Genomic DNA, 16,480 nt, shown 5'->3' with positions numbered 1-16,480 from the left:
ACCCCAATTAAAAAAAAAAAAAAAAAAAAAGAATACAAGTGTACATAAGGCTGGGTGCAGTGGCTCACGCCTGTAATCCAAGCACTTTGGGAGGCCAAGGTGGCTGAATCACCTGAGGTCAGGAGTTCGAGACCAGCCTGGCTAACATGGTGAAACCCCACCTCTACCAAAAATATCCAAAAAAAAATTAGCCAGGTGTGGTGGCACACACCTCTAATCCCAGCTACTAGAGACGCCGAGGCAGGAGAATCACTTGAACCTGGGAGGCAGAGGTCGCAGTGAGCCAAGATCACACCACTGCACTGCAGTCTGGGAGACAGAGTGAGACGGTATCTCAAAAAGGAAAAGAAAGAAAAAGAAAAAAAAAAATTACACATAAATAAACCAAAAAAAAAAGAAGAGAAAGAGTGACCTATGCACAAACTTAGAAAAGATCATCCCTAAAAAAACTCCTTCCTGGCCATGCACAGTGGCTCATGACTGTAATCTCAGCTTGAGTTTGGGAGTTTAAGATTAGCCTGGACAACATAGTGAGATCCTGTTTCTACAAAAAAATTTCTTTAAACAATTAGCCAGGCATAGTGGCACATGCCTGTAGTCCCAACTACTCCAGAGGCTGTGGTGGGAGGGTCACTTGAGGCCAAAAGGTCAAAGTTGCAGTGAGCCATAATCATGTCACTGCACTCCAGCATGGGCAACGAAGCGAGACCCTGTCTCAAAATAAACAAAACAACCACAAAAAAAACATCCTCCCTTGGAAAAGGATTTTTCCCCTTGGAAGAGGGGAAAAAAATTCCTCAAAGAAAACTTACTTAATTAGAACCAAATAACAAATTCTCTTATTGCAAGCAGTGTTCATAAATTACTTTTTTTTTTTTTAAAGAAAGACACCTTTCTTGACATGACATTATCTTCACTGTATATTATAGATTCAAAACCATTTATTCTTATGTATGACACAAGAATACCACCAAAATGATAAAAACTATTAGTAGAAAGAGAACATAAATATAAAATACATATTAATTTCCTTTCCTTTCAACATGACAGAAACATATATGAACACTAATTTTACAAAGTAAGCATCAAAGTTACCTACTTGATAAACTGAAAATCAAAAATAAATTTTTGAAAGAAAAATTCACACTGCAGGAACATTTTCAATTTTTTAATTTTTTTTTTTTGAGATGGAGTCTCACTCTGTCACCCAGGCTGGAGTGCAATGGCACCATCTCAGCTTGCCACAACCTCTGCCTCCGGTGTTCAAGTTATTCGTCTGCCTCAGCCTCCCGAGTGTCTGGGATTACAGGGCATGCCACCACACCTGGCTAATTTTTTAAATTTTCAGTAGAGACCGGGTTTCACCATGTTGGCCAGGCTGGTCTTCAACTCCTGACCTCAAGTGATCCCCCTGCACTGGCCTCTCAAAATGCTGGGATTACAGGCATGAGCCGCCATGCAGGCCACATTTTCTATTTATTTCCAGTCAAGCTGCATCACCATGACTCTAAGATATTTTAAGTTTTTAGTCCATTGAATTATACCTATTTCTTTTATTATTTCAAACAAATTTACATACTTTGTAATCACGGGGACTTCTTCAGAACATCTTGGCATACTTTATAACCAAACATTTGTTCTTTAAAAGAAACCTGCAAAGTACTATCGATTTTCATTTAGTACTACCTCCTTATCCTTTCTTTTCCTTTAATTCACTGCTCACTAAGAAGAAAGGCTGTTAATTTACTATACCTTTCTACTTTTTCAATTAGCAAGTTTTAGGCACATTCTCTTTCACAATGTAATGACTAAACGGGAGAATTTATATTAATACTGTACCTTTTATTTTCAGCAGATGAAATTCTTACGTTTGACTGTTCTACAACATCCACATCATGTTCCATAGGAAGCACATTCCCTCGTCTGTTCCTGTGCATCCTTAAAAACACATTAGCTTATAGAGCATGTTCCACATACAGTGGACTTTCTTATAACACTTTGGTGTTTTTACATTTGATGTTGGCACAAAGGGAACACAGTGTTATAATGAAGTTTTACCATAAACATATTCTAAAATTAAATAGGATATGTATGATCTGCTGGTTAATGAGACACTAAGAGTTTAAACATAATAATCTTTTCTAAAAGATTTTAATATAATTTCTAGAAATTTTTATATTTGAAGCTACAAATATATACTAACACTTTTTTATTATTCACTTTAAAGTGAATACCCAGCAGGTGGGTATTCAGACACAGTCCCTGCAATCACAAAGTTTATAGTCAAAATTCAAAATGAGAACATTTTTAAAATCAAAATTCATAGAGCTTGTGAATTATTTCATTGTATATATAACCTTTTTAACTTAAAAATATAGCAGCAGTCTTATCAAAAAGTTAAATCAAACGTAGCAAACCATGACATTTGCTAACACTGTAAATCACATGAAAAAAACAAATGTTACTGACAGGTGAATGGAAAACACGAACAGGTTGATCCATGGGTAGAAAATGATTAGCTATCTTTACTTACAAAGTCATAACAAAAAGAAAGATTAGCATGTTTCCTATTTTCTTCTTTAAAAATCTTTTTGGAAAATAATAACGAAAAAATGTTTTTCAATCAATCTTTTTTCCATTTGGCAAACACTGATTTTATTTTTAGCTTCATTTCTCATACCAGAGAAACCAACACTTATCAGCATCCATGAAAATAAGCATATCGTAAGCATTTCAAAGTTTCTTTACATGGCTGTTGAGTTACCCAACTCTATGGTCTTTCTCAAGAGGACTATTACAAAGAAATATGGTTGTTAAAGTAGTATTCAGTATTTTAGGTGAATTTCATTATCAGATTACAAAAAATGGCAATTTTCAGGAAAAAAAAAAAAAAGAAACTTCTCACTCTCCACAGAACCAGCATATAAAATTCTTTCTTCACTTGTTTCCATCACATAAGCCACTGTCAATATCATCTGTGGAGAAAACACTATTTGGAATTTTAATCTTAGTAACCATGCCATGGCATAACATATGAATGGCTTCCATTTTTCAATCAATCACATATCACACACACACATTCATTGCACACACACATTTGGATGTATGAATGACACATCAGTTTAGTGTCATTCCCTACATCTACCACTTAACAAACCTATATACAAACTCAAATTCAAATTTGTAATTAACAATGCCAGGCAACCAGATTTAGTTATAGTGGATGTTTATATATAATGCAGAAAAGAGTTAACGGAGCAGGCCTGACACTGTCTATCTTTAGAAAAGCCTGAATGTACAGTTGACTATTGACTGGCACCTGGGAATTTAGATTTTGGGAGAGATACAACCACTGCCAGAACTGGTAAGAGCAGCTCATTGTGCTTAAACTGTTTGTATCAACTATAGTTTATGCTAACCACCTGCTTTTCTTCAGAAGTCTGGAATTCTGGTACTTGCCATGCCAGGAACAGGGTGCCTATGTAACCATCTCCCAATAAAAACCTTGGGCACTGAGTGTCTAAAGAGCTTTCCTGGTAGACATTTCCTTATATTGTTACAACTCAATGCTGGAGAAATTAAGCATCTCCTGTGTGACTCCACTAAGAGAGAACCCTTAGAAGCTTATGACTGGTTTCCTCCAAACTTTGTTTCATGTGCCTTTTACCTTTTGCTGATTTTGCTTTGTATCCTTTCGCTGTAATAAGTTATAACTCTGAGTACAACTACATCCAAAGTCCTTATGGATCCTCCTAGCATATCACCCAAACTAGAGGTTTTCTTGAGAACCCACAACACAACACAAAAAGTAAATTCACTAGTGTAGCAAAGAGGTATCTACACCCAAAAAAAAAATATATATATATATAAAATTTTATATATATATTATATTATATATTTTTATATATATATATACACACACACACACACACACACACACACACACACACACATTTTTTTTTTTTAAACGGAGGCCGGGCACAGCAGCTCATGCCTGTAGTCCCAGCTATCGGGAGGCTAAGGTGGGAGGACTGCTTGAGCCTGGAAGGCAGACGTTGCAGTGAGCCAAGACTATACCACTGCACTCCAGCCTGGGCAACACAGTAAGACCCTGTCTCAAAAAACAAAACAAAAAAAAAGGCCAGGCATGGTGGCTCACGCCTGTAATCCCAACACTTTGGGAGGCCGAGGTGGGTAGATCACCTGAGGTCTGGAGTTCGAGACCAGCCTGGCCAACCTGGTGAAACCCCGACTCTACTAAAAGTACAAAAATTAGCCGGGCATGGTGGCAGGCGCCTGTAATCACAACTACTCGGAGACTGAGGCAGGAGAATCACTTGAACCCAGGAGACGGAGGTTGCAGTAAGCTGAGATCATGCCATTGCACTCCAGCCTGGGCTACAAGAGTGAAACTCTAACTCCAAAAACAAAAATTTTTTTTTAAATAGAAATTTAAAATTACAAATTCTTAAAAGCATAACTTGGAGTCCCAGAATTAAAGGCGAGTTATATATACAAAAGTTTTTTTTCTAAAATTTACATAAAGCTTGTGGCTTCCTGACTTTTTAGTTGTCTGAAAATAATATTTAGATTAATAATTATAGCTTATCTTTACACCACTGCACCCATACTAAAAAATGTTTTACAGGCTTTTCAGTATATATAGATAATAAAGCAAACATCATAAACACAACAGGTCATTTTCAAAGTTCATTCTAAATTAATTTAAGAAATGATTTTATTTATGTAGAAGGTTAAGGTCTCTTTCCTAAAATCTATAGCAAAATCAAAAGATTTCCTAGTGAACAGCACATATGAAAGAGGTTATAAGGTATACCTTTTACTGAAGAAAAATAAAATCATTAACAAGATTATAAAAGTCTACTTTGTCACCGATAATTATAATAAGATCAAGACTGAAATTTAAAGAGGCTAAAAAAGAGCAGAAATAAGCATTTCACTAAAAAGATAATAAAATCTTAGGGATCCTATGCAATTTTATAAAATGACATATGATTTGCTTACCTTTTTTAAGTCAAGGAAGAATTACTGTTTACAAACAGAGATTTCATACTTTTTTTAAATTACCAATGTAAGACCTAAAAAAAGAAACCCTGAAGGGAACTTAAGCTGAAAAGCCAAACTATTGGTTGGAAAGTTGGCCACCTTATTCTCTATTAAAATATCCCTACGATTTTTATGACATTTCCTTCATTTACTAAAATGCCCTTTATATTTCTAATAAATTTAGCATTTAATCACCCTGAACTAGCTCTGTTAGTTCATTTAAACAGTTTAATTTTTTTTTTTTTTTTTTTTTTTGAGATGGAGTCTTGCTCCGTCACCCAAGCTGGAGTACAGTAGTGAAATCTCAGCTCACTGCAACCTCCACCTCCTGGGTTCAAGCAATTCTCCTGTCTCAGCCTCCTGGGTAGCTGGGACAATAGGCACCTGCCACCATACCCAGCTAATTTATTGTACTTTTGGTAGAGATGGGGTTTCACCTTGTTAACCAGGATGGTCTCAATCTCCTAACCTCACTCGGCCTCCCAAAGTGCTGGAATTACAGGCGTGGGCCACCGCACTCGGGCTTAAACAGCTTTTATGGTCTTACAATTCATTGTTGTAATATTGTCTGAACACAAAAAGTCCTCTCTGAAGAAAGCAACTGGTAAGAATCAGCAGTGTAACATGGCTGCCTCTCTATTCAATCACCTCAACTTATGGGAAACAGACAGATGATAATATCCAAAAGTAATGCACTCACTAAATGCATAAGAACCATTTAATTCTAATCAAAGTTGAGGGGCTCAGTTTAGGTTCAGTTTTTCCCTGGAAGCCCTTTCTGTTTCACTGCGAGTGTACCAGATTAAGACTATCCTTGTGATCCAGAAGTAATCTATCTAAATGCTCTCCCATCAAATTACTAACCAGGTCCGAGCCTACTTAGTTTCCAACATCAAACAAGATCAGGCATGTTCCAAGGTGGTATAGCTGTAGAAAATCCATCTAAATATTCTATGGCTTTTAATATATAGGTTCACTTATCACAACTTAAGTATTAGGTTTTGTTATAAAGGGACAGACCTCATAAAAGAGTTTACTTCCTTTGAAATGCAAATCAGATAAGATTGAGGGAATAAAATAATGGCAAAATGGTTTCACCATCCTACTAACAAAAAAAAAGTATTAAACGAAAAAAATCTTTTTCTCCCTATTTCCTTGAAGACATGCGTCAACAACTCTAGTTGATCAGGTAAAAATTTTAAATCTTAATACCTAAAGAAACCAGATATAGAGTAGAGGCCAAGTTTATCCTAAAATTAATACATGTTAATCTTTAAAAAAAAATAGATGCTAAAGAAAAACTCTGAGATGTTAACTGTGGACCACCATTTTCAGCTTTGTTTTCAGTTCTTTCCCAATTTTTATATTTACTTTGGTAGCACTGTTTTTTATTTTCAACACCATCTACCCTGCACCTGGTTTCTTTGGGTATTAAGAATTAAAACTTCTGAGGTGGGCGTGGTGGCTAACGCCTGTAATCCCAGCACTTTGGAAGGCCAAGGTGGGTGGATCACAAAATAAAGAGATCAAGACCATCCATCCTGGTCAACATGATAAAACCCCTTCTCTACTAAAAACACAAAAATTAGCCAGGCATGGCAGCGTGCACCTCTAGTCCCAGCTACCTGAGAAGCTGAGGCAGGAGAATTGCTTGAACCCAGGAGGCGGAGGCCGCAGTGAGCTGAGATCATGCCACTGCACTCCAGCCTGGGCAAGAGAGCAAGACTCTTGTCTGGAAAAAAAAAAAAGAAGTAAAACTTCTTTTGCTCATTAACAATGGTTAAAGTAAAACATAATAAAGTAAAATACTAACTTCTACAGTTCAAGTTAATAAATAACAAAGACTAGGATTACATTTTAATAGAGCCTAAAAATTTCGAAGTATCATAGAAAATGCTATTACATTCAACATTAGAAAGCTCCTAAAACATAATAAATTTTACTTAAATTGGTTAATATGCATAAATAAAACGCACAGAATGCAACAGTTAATTACAGTGTTAACCACCTTGTTAATTACTTAAGAACACTGTCAATGATTCATGATATGACTTTAGGAAGGTAACATCATTTTCTGAGAAAAGTTTTAGCTTTCCCATATTTAAACATGGGGAAATATTTCATTAATAAATATATTATGGTATATGAAAAAGTTTATAGGGTTGAGAAAAATTGAAACCAAAAATAAAAAACTATTATAAACCAAAACTAGAATTTACCAGATGCTGACTTTTAAGGAAGAAAGAAAACTTAGATGAATGAAGGAAAATTAACTGTGCACTTCTCATAACACATTATAATTAATTTTTGTCAAGAACTTCTGATCAAGACTGCACAATACATTAAGAATAAATGCTTTCATTAAGAATAAAAACTCAGTTCCACATTTCTTTAGCCTCAAAACTTTCACAAATACAGTCATTTCTCCTACCAACCAGTCTGACTATTTATAAACTACTGAATGACTGAAGCTTTTTCATTTTGGTTTGGAAATAAGGAATCTATAAATCTGAAAAAAAGAAATCCAATTTTAACTTCAATTGTTAAAGAGACACATATGAAAAAACATTTGGAGATGTCAGAGTTGATATATAAACAAAATAAAAATACATAAAGTATAATTTACATATTGAAGAAACACTTTAAAGTGTTTAACAAGAATTATTCTCACTCAACCTCATATTTATTCTTAAAATAGTATTTGGGAAAGCTTATATAGAAAGAGTTCATTTTATTTATGGGATACATAAAAGATAAGAGTTCTCAAATAGGATGAAATTCATTTGTCAGTTCATGCATAAAATTATCACAGGGTATAATTATAAAATTATCACAGGGTATAATTATAAAATTTTAGATTAAAATTTTTTTTTTAAAAAGCAGCAACCATTATAATTTGTTTCTTAAAATTCCAAACTTAAAAGCGTATGCATTACATTTACCCTAAAGGTAAACAAACACCTTAAAGGGAAAAGAAGTTCTCATGCACAAAGGAGACATCACCACCCATCCTGCAAGATTACTTGCAACTAAGTTCCCCAACTGAGAGTTATTTTAGTTTAGGCATCCTTTAACTACCTTCATAAGTAAGCATTTTCAAATGTAACATTCTAGGATTTGGAGAATTTTCTGAAGTATATACAATTAGATTCAGATCAGAGAAACTGTAATTGGCATTTTCAAATTCTAATCCTCCAAATTACCTAAATCAGGGTAAATATTAAAAATACTTTGTGAGCAGGACATAACAGCTACAGAATATAGAAGACAAAGAACTGTAAAAGCTTTGTATTGTAATTAATAATTAGAATCCTGAATGTACAGTATTACCCTTGAAAAAATTTCCTAAAATACTTAAAAAGTAATCTATTTTAACTAATAAAGTAGATCCCATAAACTGCTCAAAATTTAGGTTTGACGCTTGTCAAGTAAACAAGTCAGTGACAAATATGAGACCCTGGAGTATTTCTATCTCCAAAACAAGTTAGGTTAAACTATGGCAAATTTCATGTGCAGTATTAAAATAAACACAACAATAAAACCTCCCTGTGCAGTTAAGAAATTGTATAGTGTCACAAAAATATTCAAAGGAACCGAAAACCATCTGAAAATCTGACTGAAAAAACTTATGAATACAGGAATAAACTGTATTTCATCTATTTTAAGGTATCCTTTTTTCACACATTTTATTTATTTTTCTTTTTTTGAGAGAGTCTCGCTCTGTCGCCCAGGCTGGAATGCAGTGACACAGTCTTGGTCCACTGCAACCTCTGCCTCCAGATTCAAGCGATTCTCCTGCTTCAGCCTCCCAAGTAGCTGGGATTACAGGCACATGCCACCACACCACGCTAATTTTTGTACTTTTAGTAGAGACAGGGTTTCACCATGTTAGTTACACTGGTCTCGAACTACTGACCTCAAGTGATCCCCCTGCCTCAGCCTCCAAAAGTGCAGGGATTACAGGTGTGAGCCACCACGCCCAACCACACATTTTAGTATCTGAAGTCAGAATAGTCAATGACCTGGTTTTATGTCAAGTTACTGCAGAGAGTTACTTTTCCCCTCATCCAAGAGCACTATGAATTGAGAAAACTCTGAATTCTTGCCCCAAGGTTTCTTTGGACCCTACCGGCAGTACGAATTCAAACTGTGAACTTGAATCAGTACTAATTTACACTTCAAATTCCCAGGGAAGGTTGTGTGTATCTTTACTGTCCACTCACTGCAAAAGTTGGGATGTGGACGTTTGCTCTCTGCCCGTTTCTGTGGAAATGCCTACTTCCCATTCACATACTTTAATATCAAGGGTGTAACCTCTCAGTTTTCCAACTTTGTAACAGGGCCCCACTTTGAGTATTTTCCTTTTCCCCTCAGTGAGACATAAAATAATGATGCATCTTAAAACTGGCAGCATCTTATAATTAAGTAAATATGATAAATCGAAACTGCTTCTCTCTAGTATAATGATAAAAAGTAACAACAGCAAATATTAACCATTAATTAATTTGCTATATTAAACAAATAAAGAAAATAAAAATGAGGTTATAAATACCTGTCATTTGTATACACTCTCAAAAGTCTTCTATCAAAATCACTTTCATATCTAAACCTCTCATCCATTTCTTCACTTACTTCAGGATCTTGGTCTGGTCTATGATACTGTCTATCAAAAACACAATCCTCATTAAATCTGTGAAATCTTTTATCCGGAATGCCGGCCTTGCTTGCAAACCTTTGATGTTTTAGGTTGGAAATGCCCACTTCTTCATTTGCTTTTTTAATAATTCTATTCCTCAATTCAGTTTCATCATCTAGTTGTCGGTATCTGTCCTCCTCTAGTCTTGGGTTCAGAAGTTCTTCATATGCCTCTGAAGGAGTTAAGACAACTTTTCTAGGACCTTCTGAATTTTCACAAGATGTCTGTATTTGTGAAGTTAAATCAGGCTTCACTTGACCAACAGGTGTTTTATTTCTTTGACTCTTGGGCTGTTCAATTGAAAAAAAAAAAAAAAAAAAAGAAACAAAACTTGATGGGAAACTACCTCTTACAAGGTAATTAAACCCTCAATTTATACTTACTCTATCATGTCAACTCTTAATGTTTGTTTAGTCAACCATATTTTTTTTAGAAGAAAACTTCAAGAAAATTTTACTTTTCTGTGGCCAGGTATGGTGGCTCACACCCGTAATCCCAGCACTTTGAGAGGCTGAGGTGGGTGGATTGCTTGAGGTCAGGAGTTCAATACCACCCTGGCCAACATGGTGAAACCCCGTCTCTACTAAAAATACAAAAAATTAGCCAGGCATGGTGGCACACACCTGTAGTCCGAGCTACTCAGGAGGCTGAGACAGGAAAATCGCTCGAACCCAGGAGGTGGAGGTTGCAGTGAGCTGAGATTACACAGCTACGCTCCAGCCTGGGTGACAGAGCGAGACTCTGTCTCAAAAAAAAAAAAAAGTCGGGGGGAAATTTTACCTTTCAATAAAACTTATTTGTATCAGTAGTCAAACAACAGTAAAATTGATAAGTGCTATAAAAAGAGAAGTTAAACTAAATGCAAATGCCTATCCCAAGAGATACTACTTCAAAATATTTCAAATTAAATTCTCAACACAAAGGATATAGAAAGTGGTAAATGTTTTGGTCCTAGAAATATCAATCATCCTAAATGGTTTTTTTTTTTGTCTTTTTGGACAGAGTCTTGCTCTGTCACCCAGGCTGGAGTGCAGTGGCACAATCTCAGCTCACTGCTACCTCCACCTCCCAGGTTCAAGTGATCCTCCTGCCTCAGCCTCCCAGGTAGTTGGGATTACAGATGCCTCCCACCACGTCTGGCTAATTGATCCTTAAATTTTGAAAAAAGAAATATAGCTAGAAATTGTCAACACAAAAATTTATTTAAATGTTTAAAAATAAATGAAAATCACTTAACAAAACTGATCTCTAAAATTAAATCTCCCCAATCAAATGTTAAAAGGTAAAGTTCGTTCTTCAATGTGAGATAAAACAGCTTCAAAAACTAAATATTTAAATGCCCTGTGTTTGGTTTAATTTGGCTTAATTTTGCAAGTATTTACAAAAAAAATAAGTAAAATGTCTAAAATAGAAAAACCTTTTCAAGTACAAAACATTCAATCTGTGGTAGTAAAGATTTATTTTAAAAGCAAAACTCACCTCAGTATTCTTTTCCACCTGTCTGAACTTGTCACTGGACTCTTCCTTACCCCTGAGAAACTGATTGTATTCTTTGTTACGTTCAAGTTTCAACCTTTCCTTAAAATAAAAATAAAAAGGCAATGTTAACTTCAACTTCAGGAAAAAAATACCTTAATCTCATACCAGAATGTCAAATCTGAATCATACAATCAGAACTCTTACTCAGAATCAAGCTTTACTAATAATTTCAAGGACAGAAGTCACTGAAAGGTATGGGAGAAGTAGGAAGAGGTTTGAAGACACCCACCCATATAGCTCCCCAGGTCTTTCTTGTCACATGAGAATATGCACAGCTATATGCTTTGGTCCATTAATACATGAGATCTCTAATAGAAGAGAGTTGCTTTGTATATGAAACACCTCGATTTTATACTCCAATAGTTAACAGAATTTAGATGACATTTTCCAAAGAGCCATGCCATATAAATCCACAGATTCCACGTTTGATTACCAACAGCAATCCTAGACAAACCAAGTGTATTTTGCCAAAAGCATTCAGAGATAAATCTCTCCCACTAGTAAATATAATGAATGTGTTTGCCAGGAGATCTGCCATTAGCATGTTTCCAAAGAGATATGATGGGGTTACCTTCCATCTTTCCTTCTCAAGGACACCTCCCTTCTCCTAATGCCCCAACCCACTCCTCCAAAGTACCTGCTGCTAACCGTTTCCTGTCCAAGGTTAAAAAAGGATCCTTCATATTTTAAACTTAAAAAGGCATAATTATCATAGATTCTAAAATAATATAATAATGAAATATTCTGTTAAAACACAAATATATAAGATTAGAAAATGTTCTTAAATTTTAATACTTCCCATGTCACTAAAACAACACAATATAAAAGTGTATTAAAGAAATTAGGTCTGTCTTTTAAAATTTATTAACCATCATTTTGTCTTATATACTATTTCATGATGTCTGATATACCCTGGTAAGAACTGAGTCTCTATAAGAGGTAAACAGTACTTTATCACTTTCATCTCTAAGGAATATGGAGTGATATTCGAAGTACTCTTACCCTCACCCTGCATAATAAAAGCTCACTATAATCTCACATCCACTCATTCTAACTGTGTTACATAGCATAAACTTTAGAGTCAGATACCAATGCTGAAAAAAATTAATTCTGAGTACTCAGTTAAGTATAACTGAATACCACAAAATAATCAACATATTAAAGAAATATATAATTATAAATAAACAAAAAAAAAATAAGAAATATGTAATTATATGGTTACAAATGTTGTGTTCAAAAAAAAATTTAAACAGCATAAATGTGACTCCACAAATTTTTGAAAAAGAAATATATTCAAGTATGGGGGAATTATGTGATCTTCCATTTGCATTTAAATCAACAGTATGTTCCTTTATGATTTTCATGCCTCGGAAAACTGCTACCCACAATAATTATTCCTATCCACCTACCTTAGCAGATAACCTCTCACCAATAGGAAGAGAGACTCCCAGAGTAGATGGATTTGTTTCACTCGTAGATAGAAAATTTTTCTGTAAATATATACATTAAAAAAAAATTACCTAATTGCCTTTATAAAATATGTTGCATAAATGTCTTTGCATTTTATATTCTAAACTAGTGTTACACTATGCAGAGCAAAAGAATGAAATGGAATGAAGACAGAAACTACAAATCTATTATAGACCATACCAAAAGCAATTGGAAAAAAGGGCATTTTCTTCTAATCAACAACTCCCTGAAAGGGAAAGTCAGGCCTTAATTTTCATTTCCTCTCTCTCTCTCTCTCTCTCTCTCTCTCTCTCTCTCTCTCTCTCTCTATATATATATATATATATATATATATATATATGTCTATTGATTCAAGATGATTGGAAGCATGAAAAAAAAGAAAACTTTCCCAATTTATATTTGTCTTCTAAGCACACAGTCTTCATTATCAGTGCTCTACTGTGTTTTTATTCTCAAGGCAAATTTAAACTTCCTCACAAATATCTTAATGCATGCCACAATGTTTTTTTTTTCTATTTTTCCTATAATTATATGAGTGAATATCTACTGAAATATCAATAGATATAACTATGAATGTTGTTTATGTGTTCCTCCATTTGTGTTCATTAAGCATTTAAGTAATGCAGTGTAGCAGAGGCAGCATTAGACTAACAGTCGAAAGACCTAGGACCTACAACTAGCCCAAGCACTTAGTTGTTAACACTGAGCAAGTCACTTAACTTTTCTGACAAACACTTTCTTATTCTGTAAAATGAGAATAATACCTGCTCTGCCTACCTACCAAAGCTGGCATAAGGATGAAGGAGGATAAAAACTATAAAATCCCTTTAAAGCAGTAGAGCAAATACATGGGACCGGAAAAAAAAAATGCACATGATCCCCAACTGGTAAAAAAAAAAAAAATACACATGATCCTTAACTTTCTGGTACTGCTACTTAGTAGTCAAATAATTTGGAAAAAGTTACTTCCCTTAACTTCAGTTTCCTTGTCTGTATAACAGAAATAATGCCATCTACACATCACTGGATTATAAGGATTAAATCAATCAATACTTGTCAATCTGTCGAGTTCCATGCCTTTTATTTATTCATTAAACAAGCAATTAGCAACCATCTAATACTTTGCAGGTATATTTTCCCTATATTCAAGAGATTTACAATTCAGCTACAGAAACAGACATGTAAGCAAATAACCATAAAACAATGTATTAGCTACTACAATAGTGTATTCAAAACATTATGGAAAGAGAGTGATTAGCAAAACTAAGTGTTTAATAAAGTTTCACTAAATATGGTCAGCCACGGTGGCTCAGGCCTGTAATCCCAGCAGTTTGGGAGGCTGAGGCAGCACTTGAGCTCAGGAGTTCAGACCAGCCTAGACAACAGGGTGAAACCCTGTCTCTACAAAAAGCACAAAAAATTAGCTGGGCATGGTGCCATGCACCTGTATTCCCAGTTACTCAGGAGGCTGAGGCAGGAGAATTACTTGAAATTGGGAGGCGGAGGTTGCAGTGAGCCAAGATTGGCACCACTGCACTCTAGCCTAGGTGATAGAGCCAGACTCTGTCTCAAAAATAAATAAAATTTCATTAAATCTGAATTTACAAATGAATTGTGCTACAAAAGCTAATTTGAAAGTTGGCTGCATGAAACTCTAAACTTATTTGACAAGGAAAAACTAAGACACATGACCAGACCACTGAGTGAGTTTACCTCCTATATACTGAAGTACACTATAAACCTAATCATTTGGAAGAGTTATAAATGCACGAAAAACCCACTCATAGTTCCAATCCCAGGAAGACAGATTTAACATCCTTACTCTTTCACTGGGCAATTTCCCATTCCAAACATGGGTCAAGAATCATGTTTGAAATTTTCAATAAAATGAAAAAAAAAATCAATAACAACAACATAGGCTGGGAATGGTGGCTCATGTCTCTAGTCCCACCACTTTGGGAGGACAAAGCAGGAGGGTCACTTGAGCCCAAGAGTTCGAGACCAGGTGGGTTTTTTTTTATTACCCTGTACTTAAAAAAAAAAATTTTTGAATTTAAAAAAAAAAAAAAAGAACAACATAGTAAATTTTTTCAAAGAGCTAAATTTTAATCACTCATTCATTCCTTCAATAAATACTGAGTGCCTACCATATGCCCAAACTCTCTGATACATTTGGGACAGAAGAAAACAGATAAAGATTCCTGTCCTCCAAAAGCATATATTCAAGCTGGGGAAAATGAAAAGAAGTAATAAACATAATGAGGAGTAATTATATAGCATGCTAGAAAGCAATAATTACTGTGACAAAAAAGAAATTAAAAGGACAGGCTACAGCTAGTGTAGGTTTATCAGGCATGAGGGTGGGAAAAACAGAAATCAATAATTCTCTTTCAGACATGATCTACATAAGATATTAGGTAGATTTCAAGGAGAAAATGTGATTTATGCAGCCAGCTAGAAAAGTCTGAAGTTCAGGAGGGAGGTCTGGGCTGGAAATATTAATTAACTGACTCAATTTAAAAACCGTTCTCCTGAGAACATGTCTTTTCTGTGTTTAGATGATCAAGCATATTTTATTATAAAAACAAGAAAGCATTTCTAGGCAGGAAGGGCTCAAGAAAAAAAATGTTTAATTAAAACACGAACGAAGATGGTAGTTGTTTTAATAACTCTTCTTGGCAAAATTTTAAAATTTATTTTTTATTTTTTAATTCAAATATCCATGCAATCTAAGTCTGGAAGCCACAAGAGATACAGGAGTAGGACTTGGAAACCATACATATTTCAGGGGGTCCAGGAAGCTGCAGCCACCTCCCTATATCCTGTGTACGTTTTCTTTTTCTCTTATTTTCCCTTCCATTCTCATCTTCTCAAATGTAAACAAAAAATTGTCTCTCATGTTAAGAAAATATTGCTCCTCTATATGACTATATTCTTAATAATCTAAAAAACTGGCCGGGCTCGGTGGCTCATGCCTGTAATCCCAGCACTTTGGGAGGCCAAGGCGGGCGGATCACAGGTCAGGAGCTCAAGACCAGCCTGGTCAATATGGGGAAACCCCGTCTCTATTAAAAAGACAAAAAAAGATTTAAAAAAAATTAGCCGGGCATGGCCGCAGACATCTGTAGACTCAGCTACTTGGGAGACTGAGGCAGGAGAATCACATGAATCCAAGAAGCAGGGGTTACGGTGAGCCAACATCCTGCCAATGCACCCCAGCCTGGGCAATGGAAAAAGACTCCAGCTCAAAAAAAAAAAAAAAAAAAAAATCTGAAAAATGCCTTCACGTCTCTTTGAATTTAAATATTTGTACTTTCATGAAGGCAATTTCTTCTTATGCCCCCCACCACTATCCTTTTTATAAATCTTATCTAAGGAGTTATCCAAAACCTACAAGTGAAAACAGCTTATATGTGATACCAGAGGAAAACTCCACCCAAGAAGAAGAGGCAGGGAAGGGGAGGATAATGAGGTATAAGCACAGGAAGTCAGGTTGGAATACGAAAGACATGTACCATGCTAAGGAATTCGAATTTTTATCCTGGAGGCAGTAAGAAGATACTGACATATTTAAATAAGTTAGGGACAGAATCCTTCTGGAAAATAGCTTGGAGGGGAAAATGAAAATCAGCTCAAGGAAATCAGTTAAGTTGTAGCAGCAATTTAAGACAATAAGATGAGAGTCTCTACATGCAGAACTAACTATCC

At 35.2% G+C, this 16,480-nt stretch overlaps 1 protein-coding gene across 17 annotated transcripts in view; it reads right to left on the bottom strand.

Moving 5' to 3' along the window:
- The window catches only part of CSPP1 (centrosome and spindle pole associated protein 1), a 155,078-nt gene that overhangs the window by 105,626 nt on the left and 32,972 nt on the right, over positions 1-16,480 (bottom strand). For 14 of the 17 annotated variants that reach the window (XR_004274474.1, XM_032296272.1, XM_032296265.1 and 11 more), the window contains 4 exons: positions 12,712-12,792; positions 11,243-11,341; positions 9,620-10,053; positions 1,840-1,938 (listed from right to left, as the gene is read on the bottom strand). Coding sequence is in view for 16 of the 17 variants with exons in the window: in XM_032296272.1 (XP_032152163.1) it covers positions 1,840-1,938; positions 9,620-10,053; positions 11,243-11,341; positions 12,712-12,792 (713 nt within the window). In the remaining variant the exon portion in view is untranslated. The remainder of the gene's footprint in view (positions 1-1,839; positions 1,939-9,619; positions 10,054-11,242; positions 11,342-12,711; positions 12,793-16,480) is intronic. The other 3 variants (XM_032296280.1, XM_032296281.1, XM_032296273.1) reach the window with 1 other exon arrangement.

The sequence above is a fragment of the Sapajus apella genome, unplaced genomic scaffold (assembly GCF_009761245.1).
Source record: "Sapajus apella isolate SASKATOON/1434 unplaced genomic scaffold, GSC_monkey_1.0 scaffold35, whole genome shotgun sequence".
Taxonomy (NCBI): Eukaryota; Metazoa; Chordata; class Mammalia; order Primates; family Cebidae; genus Sapajus; species Sapajus apella.
The sequence above is the reverse complement of the archived record's forward strand: the minus strand, read 5'-3'. Positions and strand labels throughout refer to the sequence as shown.